Here is a 10,979-nt window from a genome sequence, read left to right as displayed (position 1 = left end):
AAACATAAACAATCTAATCAACAAAAATTTATATTCTCAAAATATATAATATTTATGAAAACAATAAAAATTTATAATTATTCAATATGATTCTATTTTTAAATTTAAATTATTTATTATTATTATATTAAATATGTAACTAAATAATGTAATAATTAATCATGTACAATTTATAAATATTAAAAAAAAATCATCAAATTATCTTAATAACCTTACAAAATTTTACATTAATTCCAATGAAAAAACTTAACAAAATTAATAGAAAATATTTTCATAAATCATTCTATAATACTTTGATATGTTTAAAATTATTCAAATTTTTTTTATAAAAAAAAATATTTATAGTAATTGAATTAATTAAAAAAGAAATAAATAAATATTAGGGGAAGAAAATATTATGTCCGAACAACTAAGAAGTGCTAGAACAAGGAAGTTCTCATATTAAATTATTCAAATCTCAACTTCTCCTTGGACCACCAGATACATAATCATCCCTTCAGAGCTTAAAACTAAAGGGAAAGGGCGAGCTGGACATTCGAGTGCAGAAATGAGCCCGATTGCTCCGCCTTGGTCCCACGCACCTGCGGCGAAGCGATTCGTCCTGCGGCTCTTCATCTCGCTCAAGTACGTGACCGCCAACGTGGTGGATCGCCGAAGCGGTAGGGTTATCGTGACGGCTTCCTCGGTGGAGAAGGCGCTCAGGGAAGGCCTCGACTGCGGCCGCACCTGCAACTCCAAGGCGGCCGCCGCAGTCGGCGAAGTCCTCGCCATGCGCCTCAAGGTCGACGGCCTGGCCACCGAGCCCATTCACGCTAATGCCGCCAAGGAAGTCGAGAAGAAAGGGTTCAAGAACCGCGCCAAGGTATGGGCCATCCTCAACGCCATCCGCTCCCACGGCGTTAACCTTGTCATCGATGGAGGCGACGGCCGCACGGATCATGATGTCCCTCGATGGTGACGACGACAACCTGTTTGACGAAATTCCTGAAGGATGATTTTCACGGCATGTAATTGTATTGTAACGAATACATGATTCTTTTCATCCTCCGAACCTCTTTAGGCTCTGTCAAATAGGAAAAAATATTACCTCAGGAGTACTGATGCATCAGTACTCCAATGAGGGGGTGCCACGTAGGCAATGGTCTCACCGTGGTGCCTACGTGGCACCCCTCATTGAAGTACTGATGCATTAGTACTCCTGAGGTAATATTTTTTCGTCAAATAGAGAGAATATTAGGTCAGGGCTCCCAATGAATGCGCCACCTTTAAAGTAGATAAATTACAATATATTGGCACTGATTGGTCTATTTTACACGTGTCACTCCTTTATAGGACTCCGGATGCATGCGGACTCGTCAAAATAAAGGTAGTGGTTGTCAATATTCTTAATATTAGTTAAAATTTTTTTGATGGACAATTCTTTTCTTTTCTAAAAAGAATAAATTTAAAATATTTTAAATTATTTATCCTGGTTAGGAAAATAAAAAAATAAGGAAGTACTAGTAGAAACAATTTTGAAAGATTTACATACATACCACTTAATTCTTGTGCATCTACATATCTAACACATCAACTCCAAGTACGAACAGCTAATATTTTTGTTTTTAGAAAATTTTAAAAAATTAATTTTGTCATATGATGTGGGCTATAAGATTTAGGTGATATAAATTTTAAAATATAAAATTTAGGTCTTAGATATATAAATACATCAGAATTGGTCGGTCTGTAAGTGCCCCTATAATTTTAAACTCAGCTCCATAGAATAGCTATTGATAAAGATTATACATACAACTTGAATCTATTTTTTTAAATATTTTTTGAAATTCACCCCCACAATATAGGGAAAAAATTTGCGTGCGATATTAGGGTTATACCGAGGATACAAGGGGATTACATCCACGGTACAACCCCTTGTAACCTCCCTATAACCTTCTGTAACTTATGTGTAACCTACTAATAAATTATTAATATATGATAACAGAAACGCGAAACTTTTGTAGGGTACAAGTATGTTACAGAAAGTTACAGAAAGTTACAGGAAGGTTACAAGAGTTTATATCACTAATGTAACCCCCTTGTACCATCGGTATAACCCCAATATCGCACGCAGCGTTGCGTACGTCTATCGCATGCAAATTTTTTCCCACAATATAGAGCTAAAAACATTAAAAATGAGCAAAAAAGTAGTAACAACCATAGATCCAATCCTACTAGCCATGCGTTTAGAATAAGCCAGAAACAATTTAAGAGGTCATGAGAGCTTTGTTTTCTTCTTAGAAAGTATTTGCAAATTTAGTTCACTCAACTACATAAATTTATGCTTCAAAAAGAAAAAGAAAAATATAAAAAAAATCGCTTCCCAATCTTTGACACCGCAAGCAACTTCAATTGTAGGAAATTATTTCATAAAAAAGAACAATATGCTTGCTTGATAAACATATTTTTCATAAAATCATGATCATGGAATGATCAAAATTTCTCAAATTATGATGCAAGGAAAAACACTACGGTATAACATTTCTTTCATGCCGTGCCATTAAATGCATTCAACATTTGGTGCAAATGAATGACTATTTTGTAGCAATAAGCATTTACTCGTATGAATCATCAAAAAATCACCAAGATGCACATTCAACAGAACAGTGCCGCACACAAATACTAAAAATCAAGTTTAAGATGCAACAATAGATATTAGTAATAAAGCTTTACGAAATGGTATGCCTGTAAGATATTCGGAATTCAGTATAAATTAAAAAATAATAATGGTTACTTTTTATAGTAAAATGTATTTACTCATAAATTACTGTGTTGTAGCAGAGCAACGCATAATTAAACTATAACCAATTCACACTGTTTCTGCAGCAGAAAAATTTTTTAGCAGATATGAGAGGTCAGGAAGAGCTAAAAAAAGAAAGTTCTGTACTAGCAAATTCCATTTCTAGCCTCTGGAAGATGCCAAATAATTTTTGGAGCATGCATTGATGTCTAGAATCTGAGCAACCAAGCTACAGTTCATTATATGCTAATTGTTCAACAGACAGAAAAACCATCAAAGAAACAACTACAATTGTTTAGCTACAGACGATTAAATAGCATAGACTGCTGTCTCTTGCTTATGCATGAAGGAAATACTCCATCTAAAAAAAATAAAGCCACTGCTTTTTTATATCTGGACCTGGACGGGAGAGAAAAAACACATTTTTAGCCGGTAAGTTTGTCTACATGCTCTACAGTAATAGAAACGAATAAATGCAAATAGAAGCGGAGGCATGTCTCATATTTTAATCAATAATAGAGGCGACTGATTGTTAAAGTTATGATTATCAGCCAAGTATTTATTTAACTTGTTTAAAGAAAATAAGGAACTGGGAGAACAAAGAAGTGCCAACACCAACGTGGTGAGATTTGGCATTATTTCAAGAACCTTGCCCCAGAAATTATGGGACAAACTGCTTGCTTGATTTGGATAAATTCAAAGCAGGCTTGAGCGGCCCAAAATCAAAATAGAATATACTAAACAAAATTTAGGGCTTGTGCAAATACATGCTGGATCATAATGTAAGGTTTTTTCATTCAACAATTTATTACGATATAGACAGATGTACACCTAATTTTTGAAGAAAATATGAATATTTAGTTTCTATTTGTAATTTCAATTTTTAAATGAAGTATAAGTTTCTGTTTTTTACCCTTTTAATAATAATAAAAAAAATCTAATTTTCGTTTAAAAGAACTTTTCTTTAACTCTTATAAATAGGAGGAGAGCAATCATGATTGCTTAATTAGATTGCTTATAGGTTTGCACGCAAATCAAGGCATGCGCTTGGAAATTGAAAAACATGCATGCTAACAACTGATAGTGCTTTTGGCTGTAAGAGCTATTATATATTAAAGAAGAGAGATGAAAACAACAAACAACAACAACAACAAAGCCTTAATCCCACTACGTGGGTCGGCTAAATGAATCCTTTTTCTCTATTGCATCCTATTTAGTGTCGTATTTTCATTTAGTTCCAATAAAATAAGATCAATTTTTATACAATAAGCCTAAGTTTTCCTAAGTCTACCTCTATCTTTCTTAACATAAGTCGAATCTAAAACATCTACTCTCCTAATCGGATCATTAGATGGTCGACGCTTAATGTGATCGAACCATCTAAGACGATTTTCTCTAATTGTCCGTCACAGAAGCTACACTAACCCTATCACGGATATAATCATTTTGCATTTTGTCTGTAAGTGTAAAACCACTCATCCACCTAATCATTCTCATCTAATCATTCTCCTAATCATTCTCATCTCGGAAACACTTAACTTTGCTTTATGATTCTCCTTTAAAGGCCAACATGCAGCGCCATGGAGCATTGCAGTTCTTACCACCGTCTTATAAAATTTTTCTTTCAGTCTAAGCGGTACTTTGCTATCACACAAAATACCCCGAAGCATTCCTCCACTTCAACCAACCAACTTGATTCTACTATTAACATCCCCATCTATATCACCATCTCTTTGAACAACATACCTGAGATATCTAAAACGTTCACACCTTTTAATAATTTGATCACCCAAAGTTACATTTCTGTCACTAGAGCTACTACTACTAAATTACATTCCATGTATTCAGTTTTAGTTCTACTCAAACGAAGACCTTTAGACTCCAATGTAGACCTCCATCATTCAAGTTTTTCCTGGGCTTTTTCTCTCGTCTTATCCACGAGAAGGATATCATCAACAAAAAGCATACACCTAGGTACATCTTCCTGTAATTGTCCATTAAGACCATCCATAACTAAAGCAAAAAGATATGGGCTTAAAGCCGATCGCTGATGTAATCCAACAGAAATAGGCAACAGAAATAGGAAAATTCCTTCAGTTTGAACACAACAGATCTAGTATACATATCTTTAATGACTTGAATATAAGTCATATCAAGACCTTTTCTTCTCAAGAACTCTCCAAAGGATATCTCTTGGAACCTTATCGTAAGCTTTTTCTAAATCAATAAAAATCAATGTAGATTCTCCTTATTATCTCTGAACTTCTCCATCAAACTTTTCAATAAATGTATAGCTTCCATCGTAGGCCTGCTCGGCATGAGGGAAGCCAACAAATCAAAAGCATATTTATTCAAAAAATTTGCAACAATTCCATAGACACGAGGGAAGCCACCCTTTTTATGCACTCTCAAATGGGTGATACTTAATATTAGTTAAAACTTTGTTAATTTTCTTTCTTTGTTAAAATTGAGATTTTTCATGTCTTTTGTGACAAGATTGACTATATTTGGGGTTAAAAAAGTATTATCTACTGGCTCTTTTAATTACACACTTGTGTGGCCTTTTTAAAGTGATTCTAATACTCTCATTGCTCCGTAGGCTTGTTTTGGCATTTGGGACAAACTTTGTAAATCTAGGTGTTTTCTAGCAAGTGCTTTATTTCTTTTATAACTGTTTTCTGTATTCATCATATTTGTTCCTAGTAAATCCTTTAAGATATTTTTTTACAAACACACGATAAAAAGAAAAGATTTTATGCTTCAGTAACGTTTTAAGCACCAAAGGTGAAAAAAAAAAAACAAACCCAAACAAGCCTACATCAATCAAAGATCCTCCCTTCCAAAGGATCTCTTGACAGCCCATAACAAATGCAAAACCAGAAGTCGCAAAAAAAAATCTAAGAAAACAGCCAAATATATAGTAATGTCGATCATTAAAAACCAAGCTGCATATGCCTGAAATACAGATGAATATTAAAGATATATTTATAACAAATAATTGAACTTTCTAAATCAAAGAATTGAAAAAACAACCTCAGTTGCCCCTGGTTTTGAAAAAGATATGGACCAACTATTAAGGAATATGAGAAATGTGGCCTATCTGTAGAAAGAATATTTTCATAATATGCCTTCAGTTAAATATTCAGAACAAACGCATTATAGCCACAAAAAAAAAAAAAAAAGGAGATGCTATAACCGGCTATTTCTATCATGCTTCCCTTGTCCTTACATGTGAACCTCTTAGACATTTATTTTTGGTTTGTTCTACTTCAGTCCCTGCTATTTGCAGCTTGTGCCACTAATGCCACAGCTTGGAACTTGACTGGCAATATTCCTTCCTATGTTATGTACTACCACCTATAGTGATACACTTTTTGCTATTGTTACTGGACTTCAACAAATTTCCTTCCGCTGGAACCGAGCTCACAAAATTAGTTTTACTTGTTTTTATATCTGCAGTATGACCGATGTGCAAATAAGGGACTTAAACATGTAAAAAATTGATCATTTCTCTTTCAAGTAAATCAATTCCTCAATCAAGTGAGAGACTTAAATATCTATAAGAGAAGATAACCGGTTGTTCAAGCATAAGCTTTCTCATAAGTCACTGTTTCTTAATCTTCCATCTTTTCACTCTTCTTCAACGTCTTCTATGAATAAAAATCATTTCAATTCATTAACGATGGGTAGGGCAAATTATTTCAATTAATTAAATTAAAATGAAAGATGTAATTCAAACAAACTCAATTTAATAATGATTATATTATAATGCAAGGAATTATATTCTTAAATTATATATTTCATCGGCAGCATTGACTAACCTTCATTGGCCTTGCTTCTACGCTCAAGATCCATTTAATAAAATAAAATTATACATTAATACAAAATAAATATTAGCAAAAATATATGAATACAAAGTTTTAGATTCATTTAATTCCAATCAAACACAAAAAATGATTTCTTGAATTTATTTTACAAGTAACGAAACAACCCAAGATATTCCCAACACGTTATATATTTACACTACATTTAAAATGCATTCGTAATTTAAGTATTTGCAGCCGAATTGCCCCTTAATCTTTTCATCTTTCCCCTCTTCTTTATTATCTTTTCTGACTTTTTAAAGGTTGTTTTGTATTAAGTTTGGTACCCATGACTAAGGTTGCATAACAATTTCTTCTAGAGCTAGGACATAATATTTTGGTCAATTAACTAAAAAAGAGTGCAACAAAAAATAAATTAAATTAACTATCATCCTATATGATGCCAAAAATGTTATTATAAAGCTATAAATCTTATTCTTACATTTGATGGTATGTATACTTTTGGACAAGTTTTAGATTAGGTGGACAAATTAAACTAATTCTTTAAAGCATACAATATGTATGATTTTTTATTAGTAGCAAAAACAAATTTAACAGGACTTCCACAATGCTTTTATAGCACTTCTGCTTTAAGAAAAAAAAAACCCTCCAATGGTCAATATGAAACATAAACTCGAAATTAATGGCTATAATCAACAGGCTATGGAGACCAGCCAAATGATCAATTTAAGTCTTGTTTGGATTGTTTTGCTTCCATTTGATTATGGTTTTGTTTCTTCATATTTTCTTCTCAATTAATCTTTGTTTTCACTTAAAATATAAATAAATAAATATTTAACAAGCATAAAGTAGTAATTAATCCATGATTATTCTATCTAAAAATTATTAAAACTAATTGAAGTTTGAAGAAAAAAAATTAAGCATGAATAAATCACAATTCACCAAAGACAATAATAGATAAAGCCTTCTCTACATTATTAGAAATTAAGAAATATTACAATCATTTAGTTATGATTACTGCATTTTTAATTAATATTTCTAAGAAAATCATTATCATCTCATACAAAGCTTGTTGAACACACATCAATACAGAATAATGTAAAGCTAGAATTTGCTACTTTTCCAAACAAAAAAAAAAAAAAAACTAAAGTTCATGAATCTTTTTTAAATATGACCGTAGTTAAAAAAGTGTAAGTTGCAATATCTATAAACATTTTTATTAGATCAAAATAGAAATTGAAGTTTACATTACAACATGTTTAGATACGTGAACCAAAAGTCTAGCAGCAATTAAACCGGAATCTGAAATTAAATCTGAGATGATATATAATCCTAAATTTAAAACTGTGAAATTAATAACCTAAGCAATTTAAGATTATTGAATCAAGTAAAAAGTATAATAATGCCTCCAGACGAGTTATCGATGAAATTTATCCCTATGATGAATAAGCAAACTAATATCAATACTATATTCTATTTATATTTTTTGCTTGAAAATTTATCAAAAGAATATTATGGAGAAAGATAAATCATATGGACATACTCAAAATGCTTACTAATGGTAATTGCCTGCTAGAAAACTTGGAAAATAAAACTTCATCAATATGGTTAAGCCAAAAATAAATAGTGGTTCATAACTAATCTTTAAATCATTTGAATTATTTTTCTAAAGGAAATTGCCCAATCATTCGATAGAAACAATATACTTGTGTGATTTATTAGTTTTAAAAGATGACTAGATATGTAAACCATCTTTTCCCCCCCTAAGAAATGGTCATAATCTATCAATTGGGAAACATACAAGTAATTTAGAATTATATCCCAGTGCATTACCCATAAATCATACATATGATTTGCATGAAAGGTATGCTATTGCTAGCTCATGATAATATAAGTTTGTTCTTATCTATGACCTTAATATGGCTTCAAGATTGCTGGTTTGCTTATCTACTAACGCCACTATTTTAAGCATAAGCATCTAGTGAGTTATGTTGCTACCACTTGCAATTTAGGCACTAGCAACCTTCCTTTGAGACGGGCTCAAATAATCTTCCTCACCTATTATGTATAACTCATTTTAGTGTTACATTGTTGATGTTATTGAGCCTTTCAATTTTCCTTCCTATGCTATTGAGTTTCAATGTCTCCAATAAGAAATTCTACAACCATTTTTTAGTATTATGATCAATGGATACAGAATTTTATCATGTATTGTAATCATAAATACGAGAGTTACTCAGTTCATTCTTTAATAAAAAATTTAGTTAGATGTACTATTAGCTTTTGATTTGCACTTTCTTGCTTAAGAGACTAATATTTCTTGAAGAGGTCAACTCCTTATATCAAAAGTGAAGTTTTCTTATCAAGTTAAAGTTTCTTAATCTTTTAACTTTTTTCCTCTAAGAATTAGTCATAATCTATCCGTTGGGAAACATACAGGTGATTTAGAATAATATCCGATTGCATTACCAATAAATCATATGTATGATTTGCATGAAAGTATTTGTAGAAATGCTATTGCTAACTCATGATAATTATAAGTTTGTTCTTATCTAAAACTCTAAAATGGCTTCAAGTTTGTTGCTTTGTTTATCTTCTAACGCTGCTATTTAAAGCATAAGCATCAAGTGAGTTATGTTGCTACCACTTGAAATTTAGGCACTAGAAAACTTCTTTTGAGACAAGGGCTCAAGTGATCTTCCTCCTCTATTATGCATAACTCCCTTTAGAGTTACATTGTAGATGTTATGGAGCTTTGGCGATTTTCACTCCTATGCTATTGAGTTTTGACGTCTCCTATGACAAATTCCACAATCATATTTTAGTATTACGATCAATGGATAATAAATTTTATCATGTTTTGTAATTATAAATATGTAAGATACGCATGGACAAAACTATTCAAATCATTCTTAAATAAAATTTTAGTCAGATGTGCTATCAGCTTTTGATAATCAATTCCTTGAGAGACTAATAAGAGCTCAACTCCTTATATCAATGTCAAATCTTCTTGTCAAGTTAATGTTTCTTAATCATTTAACATTTTTCTTTGCTGTAATTACATTTTTGTAGCCTTTTCAAAGTTTTCTCTACACAAAGAAAACAATGCGTGCATGCAGCTGTGCACATATACAATGAACATAAATGTCCATATACACCAATATAACATGAATTTATCTTTCCTAACAAATTTTTGTTCCAACATTACTCGTATATTTCAGGTAAAAAATTTGCATTAAGTCTGCATGAAGTTTAAATTTTATGATAATATTAAAAAACAATAAAAATGTTGTTCCTCGATAAAGATAGTGCTAAAATATTCTAAATGTGATATTTTGAAGAAATGATTGAGATGTCTTGTTTTCTACAAAAAAACATGACTAGAACGAATTCGCAATTTAGGTAAATTAATATTTTAATTAATTAGTCATAATAACATCTATTTAATATTTTAATTAAATCAATACTTGAATAACCACAAATAAGCACTACTAAATTTTAATAATTTTACTTAAAAATAGTAACTAATTCATAAATAACAACGATACAGTTATTATTAATTGATACGCATCATTAATTTATTAATTATTTCTATATGTTTAACTATCATAATTAAATATTAATAAAGCCATGGTAATAATAACGAAATTCCTAATTAGTTCCGAATTAGCCTAAGTAAAAATTAATTACTGACTTAACTATGGTAATAATAACGAAAATACGATCGACCTTAGTGATTTTAATATCGCGAAGAATAACAAAAAAAATTTCAGTTTTACCGTCGCATTAGCAAAAAAAAAGTTGAAGAGGCTTTAAAGAAAACCAAGGGTGGAAAGTCTGTAGAACCTGATGATATCCCAATTGAAGTGTGGAAATATTTGGGAGATTTGGGAGTTTCTTGGCTTACTAAACTCTTAAATATTATTTTAAAAAGTAAAAAGATGCCTGAGTGGAGGAAGAGTATTTTGGTCCCCATTTTTAAGAATAAAGGGGATGCACAAGAGTGCGCAAATTATAGAGGAATTAAGTTGATGTGTCATACTTTAAAATTATGGGAGAGGGTAATTGAACATAGGTTAAGACGCATCACAAAAATTTCTCATAATCAATTTGGATTTATGCCGGGCAGGTCTACTACGGAAGCTATACATTTATTGAGAGGTTTGATGGAGAAGTTCAGAGATAATAAGGAGAGTCTACATGTGATTTTTATTGATTTAGAAAAAGCTTTAGATAAAGTTCCAAGAGATATCCTTTGGAGAGTTCTCGAGAAGAAATGTGTTGATATGACTTATATTCAAGTCATTAAAGATATGTATACTAGAGCTGTTACTTGTGTTCAAACTGAAGGAGGATTGACAAAATATTTTCCTATTTCT

General features: G+C 31.3%; 2 protein-coding genes across 3 annotated transcripts in view; one reads left to right on the top strand and one right to left on the bottom strand.

Moving 5' to 3' along the window:
- The first annotated feature begins 502 nt into the window (after positions 1-502).
- On the top strand, positions 503-1,325 carry LOC110029504 (50S ribosomal protein L18). The gene has a single exon (XM_020731827.1). It carries the CDS (start codon positions 548-550, stop codon positions 956-958), a length of 411 nt encoding a protein of 136 aa, XP_020587486.1. The 5' UTR covers positions 503-547; the 3' UTR covers positions 959-1,325.
- A 1,574-nt stretch (positions 1,326-2,899) lies between these two features.
- Positions 2,900-10,979, bottom strand: part of LOC110029501 (UBP1-associated protein 2A-like) — a 30,638-nt gene continuing 22,558 nt past the window's right edge. The window contains exon 2 of one of the 2 annotated variants that reach the window (XR_002294552.1): positions 2,900-3,175. The gene's annotated coding sequence lies outside the window, so the exon portion shown is untranslated. The remainder of the gene's footprint in view (positions 3,176-10,979) is intronic. The other variant, XM_020731822.1, reaches the window with a different exon arrangement.

The sequence above is a fragment of the Phalaenopsis equestris genome, unplaced genomic scaffold (genome assembly GCF_001263595.1).
Source record: "Phalaenopsis equestris unplaced genomic scaffold, ASM126359v1 Scaffold000580, whole genome shotgun sequence".
Taxonomy (NCBI): Eukaryota; Viridiplantae; Streptophyta; class Magnoliopsida; order Asparagales; family Orchidaceae; genus Phalaenopsis; species Phalaenopsis equestris.
The sequence above is the reverse complement of the archived record's forward strand: the minus strand, read 5'-3'. Positions and strand labels throughout refer to the sequence as shown.

Bases quoted from the DNA above. Each gene is read 5' to 3' on its own strand.
- LOC110029504 (XM_020731827.1), top strand. From the start codon at position 548: ATGAGCCCGATTGCTCCGCCTTGGTCCCACGCACCTGCGGCGAAGCGA.